This window comes from Schistocerca cancellata, chromosome 3 (assembly GCF_023864275.1).
Source record: "Schistocerca cancellata isolate TAMUIC-IGC-003103 chromosome 3, iqSchCanc2.1, whole genome shotgun sequence".
Lineage (NCBI taxonomy): Eukaryota > Metazoa > Arthropoda > Insecta > Orthoptera > Acrididae > Schistocerca > Schistocerca cancellata.
In genome coordinates, this window is record NC_064628.1 from 115076251 (window position 1) to 115094234 (window position 17984).

A 17984-nucleotide genomic window follows, 5' to 3' on the forward strand; every position below is an offset into this window, starting at 1 on the left:
CCTAATCTAGGCATCATATTTGGAGAAAATGTCCGTACACAGAGATGTTACTTTCTGACAAAAAATTGAGTACTCGCTCAAATCTAGATGGTATTGCTTTGTAAGTACTCACATAAATAAACAACCTCATGCGAATGACGCCATTCTTCAAATTTCCACGTTTGTGGTGACTACCCACAAAAATTTAATGGATATATGCCACTAACACGATTGTAACCGTAATAGATAAATGCAAATAGAGAAATGTAATAAAACAAGCATCCACGAAACAAATATTTTGTTACTGAAGCTGGCAAAATCAATGTTCACATGAACTTCTCCATGGGCACGGGAACGAAGTAAGTAACTTTATCACGAGTTTCAAAATTTGTAGAAGGGTTATTTCATATCTGTTTTAAGATCGAGTCTGTAATGCCAGTAACTGCTTTGAAAGGGGATATAAAGACGTAAAACTGGAATACAAGTTAATAAGGTGTTACAATTGTTTCACCTTCATTTAATCGAGTGTTAATCGAGAACAATCTTGGAATTGACCTCAGAATGCTGAGTAAAGAAAACCCCCTGACATGGAATAATGTTCAGTATCAAAAGCTGTACAGCAACATCCACCATAAGAAACAAAAACATTGGCTACACCACATTTGAAACAACTATTAAATCCAGTTCTACCATTTTGTACAACGATTGTGTACAAGAAATAGAAAGAAAGCTCTAAACAATTGCTTTATTATTTTTTCAGGAATGATACACATTTCTACAGTTTCTGCAAATCTGGTGAAATGTGGCATAGAGTTTTATTCACGCATATGGTTCAAATGATGAATTTGGGAAATTACTCAAACTCCATGATAAATCATTGATTTATTATAATTCTGTGGGAACAAAGGTCGTTGAAGTAGAAGTGGAGGGGATGGAGAACTATTTCAACTTCAGCTGGGTGGCAGAAAAAGAAGCTCACAAGTATGTCAAAAACATAGTTACGAGTATAGCCTTATTGAAAAACTATCACTATGTCATTAATAGATAAACTGAAGAACTGCATCTAACACTGGAATTTAAGGAGATAAGCTGAAGGAATGAATTAAAGTTTGTGCAACAGTCGGGACTTGGACTCAGATCTCATGCTTACAAGACAGGTGCGCTAATCACTACACCACCGTAGCATTGTGTAGTGGTTAGCACATTTGCCACAATTCTATGGTTGTGAACTGGTTAGCATATTTGTATAGTAAGCAGGAGACCTGTGTTCAATTCCCAACTGAGGCACAAATTTCATTTCATTGCTTCAGCTTCTACTCTTATCGAAGATGAAGCTGAGACTCAATGTTTCTTGGAAAATGGAATACCCATAGAAATTACCCTGAAAAATAAAGAAGGATCCTAATAGTGCACTTGGATAGCTGAAAAAGCCGACGGTGAAGACGAATGAAATGCTACCCGTTTGGAAAGAAATAAAGATACGAGTATTTTCAAACAAGACATTCACTAGCTAATATTTTCCGAGCTCCTAGAATCACAAAGAAAGATGAACGGTAAAGGGATACAACGTACAGGTACTGTATGTTTAACGTGATTGAAGGTGACAAAGAGAGGGAGAGAGAGAAAGAGGGAGAGACAGGTGGGGAATTCCAGAGGGTCACAGAACTAGTTACGTTGCTGAGTCAGCGAACAGCCGGTTCTGCAGACTTGCGCCGATAACCGGTCTTGAGATGAAATATCGGCCTGTTAACCACACAAACTCTGACAAGTGGGAAATACTGAGATTCACTTTAAATGAAAGCTAGTGTCGTTGTCGCCACTTTCCGGAAATGTAGGATGAATGATCATATCGATCAGATATTTCAGTATCTCTGACTTCGCAGCCTTTCCAGCATCTCAGTGACACATTTTATATTCCAGTGTTGATTTTGTTGTCAAAACACACATAATTCTGCAATTTGGCAAGCTGCATGGCTTTGAAGAAAGGACAACATTTCACTGTTCTACAAGGATGAAATTTTAACCATTTTGCAGTTTTTCAATAGTTACAAAATTCGAAAATGACTGCGGAGTTCTCTTGTTCACTGCAGTTTCTGTGTGTAGCCCACGCAAACTATTTTAAGCTGCTGTCAATTTGGAATCTTTTAAGGTCTTTATTCTTTTTCCATTAAGGCTTAAAATTAATTTGTAAACCTGGTGGCCGTGGTACTCTGCGTTTTGAAGATATCTTTTTAATGATGAGTGAATATTTGGATGACCTTTTGATATTAATATTTTATTCTTCAGCTTCATGTTTCAGAGACGTTGTTAGCCCAAAGGTTCCGAATCATTGGTCGACAAAATAGCTATAGAAGTCTAGAAGGTGTATCTCCTCAATACGCAACCAATGTTTCAAGGGCAATGTCCGCCTTCATAGGTGAGTGACCACTCCGCGCGGCAGAATACCATGGGAGGGACCCAGGTTCGATTCCTGGCCGGGTCGGAGATTTTCTGCCCTAGCCATACGCACATTTCATCTCATGGAAATATGTGCTATGCCTGGATACATTCTTATGTTAACAATGAAATGAACACCATTAGCTGCTTACAGGCGTTGACAAACGTCAACGGGGACAGATGGAAATGTGTGCCCCGACCGGGACTCGAACCCGGGATCTCCTGCTTACATGGCAGACGCTCTATCCATCTGAGCCACCGAGGACACAGAGGACAGCGCGACTGCAGGGATTTATCTCTGACACGCCTCCCGCGAAACGCACATTCTCAACGTATTGTCCCGCACTACATTCGTAGTGCCCCCACCCATTATACTCATTACTCGCTGCGCGTTGCCGATTCCCGTAAGAGTTCGGGCACCGATTGTGCATTCGCACAGAAGAAGAAGAAGATGGTCAAGTGGCCGTTGAGTCTTAACTATATATATATACTAAGATGGTATCTGTTCTTTCGGACATGTCCGATATATACATTCTTATGTGTTAGGATATTTCTTCGTTTACCTTGTGGGCACGAACAAGGCGGCAACTGGTTTCCACGAACATTAATTGAAAAGGTAATTGCAACCAATAATCTCTGTCTCAGGACGGGATGATACCAATTTAGAAGCCCATCATGAGAGACACAGGTTCAATCCACGTACACTTGTTTTAAACGTTTCAAAATAGCAATCATCTGTTGCACAGCAGAATAGTTTCCTTGGTGGAGCCAGAAAAATTTGAAAGACCTTTCCTGGCAACGCAACGGGCAGATCAGAACGGGTCAACAGCCAGATGGAATTGCAGTGAGAAAGAATTGCTGATGGTGCAGCAGTGAACGCGGAAACTATTGTGACATCGTAAATGAGCAGGGAGCCCAAGTCAGCTACGTAGTAGAATGACGTCATAGCGACATAGGGTTGCCGTCATAATGGTGACGGCGCGGAGCAAGAAATGTATGAAATATGAACAATTGCACAAATAGTGTGCTTCAAGTGGCTCTTCCCAACAGTACACTGCAAGTACCGACACACAGGCCGGTGAAAAACTTCGAGCGATAAAGTTCACATAAATTATTCTTTATATTTGACAACCGATTTCGACAGATTTAACTGTCGTCTTCTGGTCAGTAACATAATGCATATATTTGAAACTTCCCGGCACACAGTTTTAATCTGTCAGCAAGCTTCAAATCAGCGCACACTCCGCTGCAGAGTGAAAATTTCATTCTGGATAATGCATATACATGGAATATATCTTCTATCATGATTTACGATTATGACACAACTTTTGAGAATATTGTTTTGTTTGACGTTACAAAAAACGAAAATGGAAACTGTACATTCACATACCTTCAAAAATTGTTTGTTACAAAACGTGCTCATCGTGAGTTAGAACCTCATGTCATGTTATCATTATGGTGGATAAAGTATAGCACACTATGTAAAAGTCTGTCAGAAGTAAAACATTTCCAGTTAGGAAGCACCTTGTGCACATGTCCATATACCTGCCGCTCACAAGTAATTGTTAAGTCTTAAAAATCACAATAAAGAGTGAAATGCGCATCTGTCCACATGTGTATGACATATTCCATACAGTGAAGATCCACCTTAGGCGAGGAATATGGTGCCAATGGATGACAGTGAGGCAAAGATGTGTACGTATTTACAGCCATTCGATGGGTCTTACATAGGCATCGTAAAATCAAAGCGTTAATTATTCTCTTTTAAATTTAAGAATTACAAACTTATGTGACTGGTTTTTAAACATTGTAACGATTACAGAACTGTACTGTATTTGTACGCGAAAACTTTTTTACATTCACATAGTACCCTTCAGAAGTCCTGGTTAGTCATGTATGTTAGGTAAGTTTTAGTATTTACTCTGCTACAGCATATTTCTGTGTCATTGTTGGGGGTAGAAATGAAATGATGGTGTGGCATTGTTGGCCGAGAAGCCCTGCGTGTTAGCAACAACAAAACCGCACCATGCAAGATGTCCGATGCATTTGTAAGTTACCAAATGCAACAGGAATCATGGAAGAAGAGAGGGTGTGGGGGCGGGATATGGCGCAAATATGACACGAACACAGACATCTGTACGTTATAGTTTACAGGCGTAGCAGCGAAAGTAACATGGGAGGGGTTTGTGTAGGTTCAACGTACAGTATCTACAGAATATACGCACACTATTAACACACAATATAACTTTTGAAGTAATAAAGTGTTGACGTCCGGGGGAGGGGAGGGAGGGATTTGCTATAGGCACCATGGACAATGACAAACTGGAGCTTACCTTGCTTCGATCCAGTAGGTATCATCTATCTACAAAGTGTGTACAAAGCATTCATAACAAAATATCAGAGCATTGAGGTATAATTATTGACGACGGCAGTGTATAATAGCGTAGAATGAATATATTATATAGTGGGACTGGTGAAACAAGGATGAAGTGCACTTCAACATCACATATTTAAATCTGCAACATGGCAGGATGTTGCAACTCACAATAAAAATGTTTCGTAACAAACAATTTTTTTAAGATATGTAAATGTACAGTTTCCATTTCCATTTCTTGTAATGTCAAACAAAAATTTTTCTTCAATATTACATCTTAGTCGTAAATCATAATAGGAGACATATTGCAAGAATATGCATAATGTTAGAGACCAGAAGATGACAGTCATATCTATCGAAACCGATTGTCAAAAATAGAGTAGAATTAATGCAGTCTCGACTACTGAAAGTTTCTTACTTGCTCCTTCTGATTGTCTCAACATTCCTGTCAGTCAGACAGGAATGTGTATCCAACTTCTGGAACAGCCTGTTCAGATGAGCTCTACCCGAAGCATTTTGGGCCCTGCAGAAGTAGTAACACATCCTTCTCCGCACAAGTGTCACATTGACGACTGTCACAAATTTGGGAATAAGCGTCTTCTTTTAAGAAATGAAATACTATTTTGGAGATTGACTATTTGACTTACGAGCTTTCGTTCTTCCGTAGCCACGGAAACCATTTAAACATGCGCTAAAATTAAAATTTAAAACAGTCTTGATCGCAATTTTTTTAAATTTATTTACTGGAGTGAGTGACCGGTTTCGACTCTTTCATAGAGTCATCTTCAGACTCCAGAGCGGTGAATCATCAAGACTGTTTTAAATTTTAATTTTAACAAATTTTAAGATCGCTGAGTATGTTTTCAAAAATTTCAAACATTTTAACCATGTGCATTTGGGTATGATTTCATTTTTTTGTCATTATGTAGAGAGCTACCGAAGAGATTTCGTAAATTACAATATATATGATAGAGAGTAGAAAAAGAGGCTATGTTGCCGAACATGCGAGAAGGAGGTAACCTCCAGGGAACATTGAAACGGACGCAGTTACCTGCTGAGCTGGGCGGAGACGAGGTTGGAGTAGGGCGCGAAGCGCGCCGGGCTGCCGTACATCTCGCAGACGAGCTGCTCGCGGCACGACTCCGAGTCGCTGCCCAGCTGCTTGAAGACGCTGTCGAGCCGAGACAGCAGGGGGCTGTAGAACGGGTCGTAGTGACTGAGCAGCAGCGACGACTTCGGGATCTGATGGAACACCTTGAAGTCGTGCGGCCGCGGGGACTTGACCCCAGGACCCAACACCGCTGGCCGCGACCCGTAGTAGTTACCGAGGCCCATCCCCAGCTTCGGCGCCGCCGTCGGCCTGAAACTGCAAACAGAGGTCCCAGAATTAGACACCCTATGCCAGACAGAAACTCCACGGCCTCATCCGCAGACTGGTTGGTGGCATACAAAATGGTTCAAATGGCTCAGAGCACTATGCGACTTAACTTCTGAGGTCATCAGTCCCCTAGAACTTAGAACTACTTAAACCCTACTAACCTAAGGACAACACACACATCCATGCCCGAGGCAGGATTCGGACCTGCGGCATACATCTGCATTTGAATGAAGGTACTTGTAGGTATTACAAACGAGCATTCTGTCCCTGCGATACACTCACCTACGGACCCAGTATGGAATGTAAATTATCGATACTTAACTCGTACATAGTATCACAGGAAAAATACTTTAATAGAAAAATTATCGATACCTCGAGGTATAGATGAGAAGAAGAGAAAAGGAATTTATGTATAATAAAGCTAGTCGATTTTCACAAGTTTTAAATAGAATAATACGTGTTAAATTAAGCAATGTTTTTATTTTCATTACAGATTACAATTTTTTAAAATTTTCTGAGTTGGAATGTTAAATTATAGAAAAGATTACCGGAAGAAACAGTTTTGTAATATTAGGAGGCCGTACCCCAGAGATCTTATGAATCCGAAGGATGTCGTATTACAGCCTTGAGCTGCTGGAAAAATTCTTTATTTGCACAACCAGTTTCGGTCACCTAATTATCATCAAATTACTAGGTATCAAATAAAAATAACACATAAGGCTGAAACTGTCATGAATCTGCTGGCATTGGAAGGAGTATACTGGGACACACTTGTATGTGGCACCAGAATAAGATAAAAATATTAATAAATGACATGAAACTAGTATCCTATAAACGATGAATGTCTCTGAAAGGCTCGACAATGCGGATCGCTGACTGTACGCCACCGCAGAGCCAAAGATACTGCTTTGTTGGAGTGAGAAAGCGCTGGGCGCTCAGTTGTAGGTAGGTGTCTGTGAGAAAAAGACGATGGAGTAGGCAGTTTTTGTGGTGTGCTGTGTGAAGCACAGGTACGTCAGTATTTTTGAGCATGGAAGCAGAAATCTTCTTGTAATCAAGGAAAGATACTAAATAATTATGATCTCTGTTTTTGATAGCGCGTTAGTATAGATAAGTTGGCTGATAATTTGTAATTGTTGAGTAACCCCAGAATGTGCGTAAACTGTTTAAATAAAAAGGCTAGTTACATATTTCAGTTTTGTAATGTTTTTAAGATTTGTTAACAGAGCTATGTGTAATTTGATGATGTGCATTTATGTTGGATTAATCAAGTTAGACAATACTTGCTGTTTAAATCTCATTGTTTGTGGATCAGTTGTGAGTAATGTAACTTCAGTTGTCAGATGTTTTTGAAAAGACAAACCTAACTTGCAATATAATTTTGCTAAAAAAAAGGCTGAGTGTTAGTAATTAGTAATTCACCATAATCAGTATCGCCTCCCATTCCAAGTCATAACTTCTTTTTTTTTTTCCTATCGCGTTGAACCTCTATGGACTGCGTGGTAACAACCAATTTAACTTTTGTGTATAGGTCTTGTTCTTGTTCCAGCTTTGACTTCCTGCCAGTATCTTCTGAGCCCACCAAGAAGTGCCTGTTTATGCTCTTCGGACAAAGGTCCTCTCCGTCTTTTTGGACGTTGACGCCATTTTGAAACCTTGGTAGTTGTTCACCAATCTTCTAAATTTGTTCGTGTCAGGAATTTCTCTCTCTGAGATACCAATAAATTTGTGTAAAGTTTTGCTAACAATAACACAGTGTAAGCACACCACTTGCACTTAGAACACGCAACACGACAATTCGAGCTCAGTACTCATTACACAGTTCAGACATTCATTCAATGTAATTTTTCTCAGTCTTTTTATTAAAGAACGTAACAGCATAAAAGTTTTCTGAGTATCGTACCGAGTCTTAATGTGAAAACTGTCAGTGGACCCAGAAGGAGGCCACTGCAACGGTGGCTGAAACGACGGTAAAGCGATGGTTTAGACCAGTGTTTCTCAAAGTGTGCGCTAAGGCGCACTGGTGCGCCCTGGAACATTTACGGGTGCGCCCTGTAATATTTTAGAAAAACATATTGGCCAAATAGAAAAGAACATATAGCTACTCAATTTTATCCATTTCACGACTGGTATAATACGGACGAGTCGTTAAGTTTTGTCGAATAGTTCAGTTTGGTTAAGGAAATAAGGTGGCTATTTTGCTTCTAGTTTGCTTCTAGTGTCGACAGTATTCGGAACGTTTCATGCCGACTGTCTTCTCCCTTCCATTGGTGCTACTCTTAGCTATTTAACAGTAGCGGCTGTTTGGGAACTGGGCATAGGTATTTCAAAATAATGACTGATGATAAAGCCATTGCTGCCCATCGAGGTCATTCCTTACACCACCGAGAAGTGTGAGGAATTCTAGGGAAAGTGTAATTCCCAGTGAGGTGAGAAAAATAATTATTCGGTTGGCAGAATGATACGGTCTCGAGAAAGAGAATGGTCAGATAATTGTCACATTGCTACAATCATAACAATATGCAGTGGTGGGAGCGATTAATTCATTTAATAATGAATTTAACTGTATTTATAAATGATTATGGTAAAGTTTGGTGTGGCCAACATAGTAACTTATTTGATATGTTGTAAAAAAACTTGCAGTCCACGACTGCAACCATTGACTGCAAGTTTCTTACAACATAATGTTTCACCGTCATTCATCATTAATAAACGCCTCCAACAACACCTTACCTTAATTTCACAATTTTTGATAGATCTAATGCGCTTTTAGCGAACCCTTTATATTTTTGTGTGTTAAATATAACTATCTTAGTCGCTGGTCGGTACCAGGCTCACAGGCATCCGTAGATGACTAGCACTGGTCGTGATATTGCTCACCATCTCCCTCTCACCACCCTTCGCCCTGTAGGCGCCGCGTAAATTACACTCCTGGAAATTGAAATAAGAACACCGTGAATTCATTGTCGCAGGAAGGGGAAACTTTATTGGCACATTCCTGGGGTCAGATACATCACATGATCACACTGACAGAACCACAGGCACATAGACACAGGCAACAGAGCATGCACAATGTCGGCACTAGTACAGTGTATATCCACCTTTCGCAGCAATGCAGGCTGCTATTCTCCCATGGAGACGATCGTAGAGATGCTGGATGTAGTCCTGTGGAACGGCTTACCTTGCCATTTCCACCTGGCGCCTCAGTTGGACCAGCGTTCGTGCTGGACGTGCAAACCGCGTGAGACGACGCTTCATCCAGTCGCAAACATGCTCAATGGGGGACAGATCCGGAGATCTTGCTGGCCAGGGTAGTTGACTTACACCTTCTAGAGCACGTTGGGTGGCACGGGATACATGCGGACGTGCATTGTCCTGTTGGAACAGCAAGTTCCCTTGCCGGTCTAGGAATGGTAGAACGATGGGTTCGATGACGGTTTGGATGTACCGTGCACTATTCAGTGTCCCCTCGACGATCACCAGTGGTGTACGGCCAGTGTAGGAGATCGCTCCCCACACCATGATGCCGGGTGTTGGCCCTGTGTGCCTCGGTCGTATGCAAGTCCTGATTGTGGCGCTCACCTGCACGGCGCCAAACACGCATACGACCATCATTGGCACCAAGGCAGAAGCGACTCTCATCGCTGAAGACGACACGTCTCCATTCGTCCCTCCACTCACGCCTGTCGCGACACCACTGGAGGCGGGCTGCACGATGTTGGGGCGTGAGCGGAAGACGGCCTAACGGTGTGCGGGACCGTAGCCCAGCTTCATGGAGACGGTTGCGAATGGTCCTCGCCGATACCCCAGGAGCAACAGTGTCCCTAATTTGCTGGGAAGTGGCGGTGCGGTCCCCTACGGCACTGCGTAGGATCCTACGGTCTTGGCGTGCATCCGTGCGTCGCTGCAGTCCGGTCCCAGGTCGACGGGCACGTGCACCTTCCGCCGACCACTGGCGACAACATCGATGTACTGTGGAGACCTCACGTCCCACGTGTTGAGCAATTCGGCGGTACGTCCACCCGGCCTCCCGCATGCCCACTATACGCCCTCGCTCAAAGTCCGTCAACTGCACATACGGTTCACGTCCACGCTGTCGCGGCATGCTACCAGTGTTAAAGACTGCGATGGAGCTCCGTATGCCACGGCAAACTGGCTGACACTGTCGGCGGCGGTGCACAAATGCTGCGCAGCTAGCGCCATTCGACGGCCAACACCGCGGTTCCTGGTGTGTCCGCTGTGCCGTGCGTGTGATCATTGCTTGTACAGCCCTCTCGCAGTGTCCGGAACAAGTATGGTGGGTCTGACACACCGGTGTCAATGTGTTCTTTTTTCCATTTCCAGGAGTGTATTTTCGAACCCCTCGTCTCGTGCCTTCTTTACGTAACTAAATGGTACGACACTAGTGTCGCTCTGAAAGTTGGTAAATAAACGTTAAGTTAATTCACAGTATTGTCAGGTGTTAATGCATTTAATCATGAGAAAACGCTGAAAAAGTGTTTGACGACTGACGGGCTTTATCCGACGGAAACTCTTACGGATATTATCTGATCGTGTAGTGGTTTTGTTTCGCAGTTGATTTGCCTATGGACGTTTTTCTTTTATGATGGTAGCCATGCTGAAATTGAGCCTTGTGCACTATGCATATGACCACAATTTGTCCATAAAATTCGCAAGGTTTCGTGTCACTCCCGATGATTGCGAACCTATTCCATCTTACTCCAAGTGGCGCTGCAACAGCACGTAGGAAGTGAGTTTCATATTATTATTATTATTATTATTATTATTATTATTGGCCATTATGACCTATTTATGTACCGCGAGAGTGCATCAAAAAATTACAAATGACATTTGCAACCAGACACTTTTTAATAATATTTTATTGAAAATGCATACCTTTATGTTCTCAATAAAATATCATTGAAAAGAGAAACTGCGAGAGGAAATTGTCCATGACAGCTGCTTATTGTTAGACCTCAAGCTATTCTTTTAGAATTTCATTTCACGTTCTTTGCTGCAGATGAGCAGCACATGTGAACATGATCGTCATTGTTCATGAAGCCTTGCTACTTCTGAGCATCATTTCTACTGCAGTTTAGTAACCCACCGGTTCATGACAGAAACTTCCAGCAAGGTTAAATGGTTCAAATGGCTCTGAGCACTATGGGACTTAACATCTGAGGTCATCAGTCCCCTAGAACTTAGAACTACTTAAACCGAACTAACCTAAGGACATCACACACATCCATGCCCGAGGCAGGATTCGAACCTGCGACCGTAGCAGTCCCGCGGTTCCGGACTGCAGCGCCTAGAACCGCACGGCCCCCGTAGCCGGCTCCAGCAAGGTTAACGGAACTTTTAAATTATCGCTGGCAGCACTGTTAACCCATGGAGGCACAAGAATGCAGGCCCAGTAGGAAAACGCGTTTCCATTTTTGTGTACCTGTCGTTATCACAGAGCTCTCAGGTGATATGTCAGTGAGGTGTTGTTAGCTTACGTGGGACTCGTGTTTTGAGTACGGCACACTGATTATTTTCAAAGTGCTAGAAGTGAATCTCATATGCAAAATACAATCGAATAAAATGGACAGATTTCTGAAAAACAAGCATCCGATTCTGGAAGTGAACAGATGCTAAATGCAAATAAAAAAGCAAAACAGCAGTCTACTCGTAAGTACAATGAAAGTTACTTAAGCTATGGTTTCGCTTAGACTGGGAGTGAAGATTATCGTTTCCCACTATGCTTAGTATGTAGGAATAAAATGGCAAATGAATCTCTGCTTACTAGTAAACTGAGCAAACATTTTAAAACGATGCATTCACATTTGCATGACAAACCTGTAAGCTATTTCAAGAGATATTCTGAATAGTAAACAAGGGCCGCAAATTGTTTTAAAAGTGTAATCTCTGTTTCCGATAAAGCTCTGATCCCTTCCTACCAAGTCTCTGAACTAATAGAAAAGAGTATGAAAGCTCATGTTGTGGGTGAGTCATTTATTTTGCCTGCTGGCAAACAAATGGTCATGACGATGCTAGGAAATTAAGCAACCATGAAAATAAGCGAGATTTCTTGCTCGAATGATACAGTTCACAAGCGTATTATAGAAATGTCGGCTGATATTCGTGAAAATGTACGCAATAATAAAATCAAGCACCCAAACTTTGCCTTGCAAGTTGATGAATCAACAGACATTATCAATCAATCGCAACTCTCAGCATTTGTCTGTTCCATTAATCAAGATCAAATTGTAAATCAGTTCCTTTTTTGCAAAAATTAAGTGTGTCTACTAAAGCTGAGGACGTTTTCAACATTTTCATGATTATCTTAGTAAGTGGCAGTTAACATGTTAGTCGTGTGTAGGCATTTGTAAGATGGAGCCCCTTCAATGGTAGGCTGTGTTAAGGGCCTTACTTCTTTTGTAAAAGAAACAAAATGAAGATGTTATCATAACTCATTGCTTTCTTTATTGTGAGGCCTTACTAACAAAAAAATTGGGAGGAAAACTGGCTGAAGTCTTAGAGCAAGTTGTTCAGATGGTAAATTATATTAAAACAAGACCTGTTAAAACATGTTTATTCAAAAAATCTTGTATCGATGTGGAGTCAGAACGCAGACGGTTGATTTTACACACAGAAATCAGGCGGCTGTCGAGGGGGAAAGTACTTACCCACGTGCATGAGGCACGACAAGAACTTCTCGCGTTTTTCGAAGAAATGAAACATCCTTCAGAGTGAATTTCGGATTGCCAGACTGCAGTATTTGGCCGATATATTTCAGCAGTTCAGTATTTTGAACACTAGCACCCAATGGAAAAGAAGAAAATATCCTCACATCCACCAACAAAATTAAAGTGTTTCACAGAAAACTACGAATATGAAAAAGAAAAGCTGTTCAAGGTAACTTGGAAATTTCCCGTTGGTAAGGATCCCGTGCATAAATAAAATACTTCGAATAGTAGCAGATCATTTAATAAATCTAGAGGAGACACTGCCTGTGTGAGGTTGCTAGTCCCCTATTGGGCACCTCCCAGGTGGCGGATAGGGGAACACTCACCAGATATGGCGGGTACCAGGGAAATAAAATACCCGGGCTGGACCAAAACTAGCGTGGCTATGAGAAGTCGCTGAGCCATAGAGAAGCCAATGTTCCTCGGGCTAGACCCCCAAATACAAGGTCTCTGGTCTTCCAGGTTGGGGATGTGCAGAGGGCTGCCTCCCCTCTCATGGAAAACAAGATTTGGTCAGGATACTTCACACATGCCTCGGAAACAGGACTGTCGTAATTGCAACAGAACACGGAAACGAAAACCGGACTTATGATTTGGAACATGGAATGTAAGAACTTTGTTCAGAACAGGAAGCACGCAAACTGTAGCCAGCCAACTAGAAAAATACACACTACAAATTGTAGCACTGCAGGAAATCAGATGGCCAGGAACAGGATCTGTAGGAACAAGTACAGGAAGAATTGTACATGGTGATTGCGGTGACCACCGAGAATTTGGAACAGGGTTTTATGTTAGTAGCACAGTGCTAAACTTGGTGAAAGAATTCAAATCCATAAATAACAGAATTTCGTACATAACACATGCACATGCTCCTTGTGAAGACAAAGATGAACTCATGAAAGAAGAATCCTATAGTCAGCTGAATCTCACATACGACTCACTGCCAAACGATAGTATCAAAATAATACTTGGGGACTTCAATGCTAAGGTAGGAAGAGAGACAACTTACAGGCCTGTCATTGGAAATGCCAGTTTACATAAAAAAAGTAATGACAATGGTAGCCGTTTGGTAAAATTCGCTACAGATCACAACTTTTGCATATCTAGTACCATGTTCCCCCATAAAAATATTCATAACGGGACATGGATATCACCTGATGGCCAAATTGTGAACCAGATAGATCATGTATGTATCCAAAAACATTTTGCAAATCGCATCGAGGACACCAGGTCATACAGAGGAGCAGACTGTACCACTGATCATTTCCTAGTAACATCTAAAATGATAGTAAAATCCAAGAAAGTCACAAAGACAATAACCAAAAGTGTAATCTATGATGTAAATATGTTAAAGGAGCCAGAAAGAAAGGAACAGTTTGTGACAGAACTAGATGAGAAGATAACAAATGTGGACAAAATGGAATATGGTCACAGTAACATAAATGAAGACTGGACAAAAATCAAAACCATCCTGAATGAAGCAGTCGCAAAAGTTTAGGGAAAACGGAAAAAATCTAACCAGGTATGGTTCAACCAGATATGCGAAAGAAAAATTGAGGGAAGAAGGAGAGCTAGAAAGGAGTGGTTAGAAGACATGAACAACACACAACTAAAGACAAAAAACCTTTTGTAAAATTTAGGAGGGGGTTTGGCAGCGCTTGGCGTTTTGTTGGTAGCACCGCGCAACATAGCCCCTCGTAGTTCTTCCAAAGTCACGTCCGACAAGAGCGTAGCATCATCTTGTGGGTTCTGAGAAACGGGTAGGTTGGATAGGACTTACCTGACTATGATGTAAATGTTCAAATGTGTGTGAAATCTTATGGGACTTAACTGCTAAGGTCATCAGTCCCTAAGCTTACACACTACTTAAACTAAATTATCCTAAGGACAAACACACACACCCATGCCCGAGGGAGGACTCGAACTTCCGCCGGGACCAGCCGTACAGTCCATGACTGCAGCGCCTGAGACCGCTCGGCTAATCCCGCGCGGCATCCATATTGTGCTCTCGCTCGTAGAAAAGTGTATATGAACTTGTGAAGGCTCGGACGCCATCCAGTTGCTTTTCAGGTCGTTGTAGATCCTCCGTCTCCACTTCCCCAATGAGTTGCCTCTTGCGTCTTCTCCTGTCTTGAATGATGTGGTGGAAGGAAGGTCCTTCTCGACTAACATCATCAGTTGTCCTCTCCCGCAAACGCACAAACGTAGCAATTGTGCCTTGACGTGGTGTACTGCCGATTGCCGTTCCGGCGACAGCGTTTGCACAGCCAGTTCGCGGGGCACGGTGTAGTAGAAATCACTGGTTGCGGTATACCTGCACGCTCTATCTCGTCCGTAGGTGGATAATGTTCGGCAAAAGGCGGGTTTGACACATCGTAACCGCCACTAAAGCTTGGAACCGTAGGCGGGTAATTGCCGTTGGCATCTGTTCCACGTGGACTCAGCTTCCCATCTACAATTTACCTCATCAAGAAGGGTCACATCGAGGTGCCACGGACCTCTACTTCGCCGGACGCGTTAGCGGGGGAGCGTGAGAGTACACACATACGCTAGACCAGGGGTCGGCAAGTAGTTTCAGTGGGGTCCGGATTCGGTGTAAAATTTTTTATGGAGGTCCAGAAAAAAACTAATAATTAAAAGGTACTGTTTTTTATTTTGTTTTCAAGTCGAGTTAATTTCCAAAAAAAAAGAGGCTACACCAGGTAAAACAAGTAGTTCTCAGTTAATATTGTAGTATATTCAATGTGAGAAATTACATCGACGGTCTTGAGAAAGTTTTTTAAAGTTCGGTGTTCGAGGGGTACAGCAAATGTGAAGTATGGCTTCGAGGTGGGCGTCCGTCAACCTTGACCGATATGTGTTCTTCGAAAAATTCATTTTCGAGAACGACGATTAGCATGTATATTCGAACCAAACATACTGGCCACATTGATAGCTACTTTCTTACAATTTTCATATTTTTCTGAAACATGTTTACCCTAAAATTCTTCTTTGGATACAGTTTTATACATTTGCAAAGAAATATCTTCTTGCAAGTCGATTATCTCCACTTGAAGTGAAGACTTTGAAACGCTGAACAACTTAGCAGCCACATCAGTCCTTTCTGCCGGTGCATCAACTTCATTTTAGGAATTGAGACAGCTTTCCAATTTCTGCAAAGTCTTGATATCTTGTAGCAAATTCGTCCCTTAGATCGGACAGAAATTTTACAAACACTGCAATGTCTTATTCAGAGTTCTCAAAAAATGGCTCTGAGCACTATGGAACTCAACATCTTAGGTCGTAAGTCCCCTAGAACTTAGAACTACTGAAACCTAACTAACCTAAGGACATCACACACACCCATGCCCAAGGCAGGATTCGAACCTGCGACCGTAGCAGTCCCGCGGTTCCGGACTGCAGCGCCAGAACCGCTAGACCACCACGGCCGGCTCAGAGTTCTCTTTTTTATACTCAATAATTGTTGAAATGAATAAATTCGTGCCTTGCAATATCTTTTTCAAAAATATCCAGCTTACGACGAAACGCAGAAACGCTTTGTATCAGATCACATATTAATTTCCCATTCCCTTGTAACTCTATGTTGAGCTCATTTACATATTTCAGAATATTCTTCAGAAAAGCCACAGGTGGCATATTGCGCTCGTTTGTTATGAACTCTAAGTGCTTCTTTGCTCCCTGCGTATCCAAGATTTGCAAGAAGATGTTATTTCTTCCTTTATTAGCCAGAAACGTTCAAAAACTTCACCTTTATTAAACCAACGAACATTGTTGTATTTGCAAGTCAGAATATGCTGCTTCACATTCTGAAAGAAACTTCTTGAACTTTCGGTGTTGAATAGAAGAATGAGATCTCATAAAATTAATCAACTGCACCAATCTGTCCATTACTTCTTTCAGTGTAGCACTGAGTTTTCCACAAAGGACAGTCTGATGAATTATACTCTGATACGATATTAGACCTGGATTCTGATCCATGATTTTCTTTACTACACCTTTTTCCTTGCCAATCATCGCTGGGGCGCCGTCAGTTGAAAGCGACACTATTTTATCATAATGAATGTTGGAATTATTAATAAATTCGTCAATAGCTTTGAATAAATCTCCTCCTCGTGTGTGAGGCGTAGCGCCGTGTAACGATCCTGCCTTGGAGGCGGTTAAGTAGGAGATGTGTCTCAGAGCTGGGTAGTGACAGATCGTGACCCGAGACTGGACGCGCACGTATTTTATGTATCAGCCGATAGAGGACAAATTGGATAGGGGGACTGTGATTTTAGTTTCGATTGTGCCCACTAGAGTGCACTAAAGTAATAGAACGTTTTTCATAAACTGTTCTAGTATTTTCATAAAGTGTTATTATGTCTTTTTGTGTATGTAAAATGTTATAAATGTGTTTTAGCAGTATGAATGATGCGTGAGTGTGGGTTAAGGTTACTATGAAGATATTTGTTTAATGAGTTATGTAGTAGGATTTAGTGTGGGAACATTTCGAAGAAGTATGGATATGGACCAAGGGGATTTTTGTATAATAGTTTTGTAAATTAAGTTTATGGTAAAGGCAAAGTTAATTCAGATATAAATAACAATAGTAAATAACTTTATGCATAAACAAAACTTCAGCATATTAGATAATTACGTCGGTAAAAAGTGCAGTTGTTAGGTTTACTATTTTGCGATTGGTTATTGATGAAAAGCGCGGATTGATGCGGGAGAGTGTTATTGGCTGTTGAGTAAACTGACCAATGGTAGAGCAGTATTCTTCGCGCGCCTTCCTCTGCTGGTAGAGAAGGCTTAGAGAATTCTAGAGAAGAGTCGAAGCCTAGCCATGAAAGAGATCAGACGTGTGTAGTAGTAGTTCCGATGGAAACGATAAGTTGCCGGATCTAGCAGTGTTTCATACATCAAAAGTGTTGGAAAGTGACGGCATAACTATTCCGACGTGTGTGTAGAAATTCCGGAATTTTTAAGTGAATTTTGTGACGAGAAAAGACATATATTCCGCGTGGCGTATTGAGCAGGTCGGTGGCAAAAAACTGTGACTGCATTTGGTACCGACGGACTTAATATTTGGCGGGCATTATCAGTTAAA

The 17984-nt window shown here is 41.7% G+C and overlaps 1 protein-coding gene and 1 non-coding gene across 2 annotated transcripts in view; both read right to left on the minus strand.

Moving 5' to 3' along the window:
• LOC126176058 (uncharacterized) overlaps nucleotides 1-17984 on the minus strand; it is a 152178-nt gene that overhangs the window by 47231 nt on the left and 86963 nt on the right. Inside the window, exon 3 of the mRNA XM_049923191.1 lies at nucleotides 5841-6155. Coding sequence (XP_049779148.1) covers nucleotides 5841-6155 — 315 coding nt within the window. The remainder of the gene's footprint in view (nucleotides 1-5840; nucleotides 6156-17984) is intronic.
• On the minus strand, nucleotides 2607-2680 carry Trnat-ugu (transfer RNA threonine (anticodon UGU)). Its single transcript has one exon. It is a non-coding gene; the product is annotated as a tRNA-Thr (tRNA).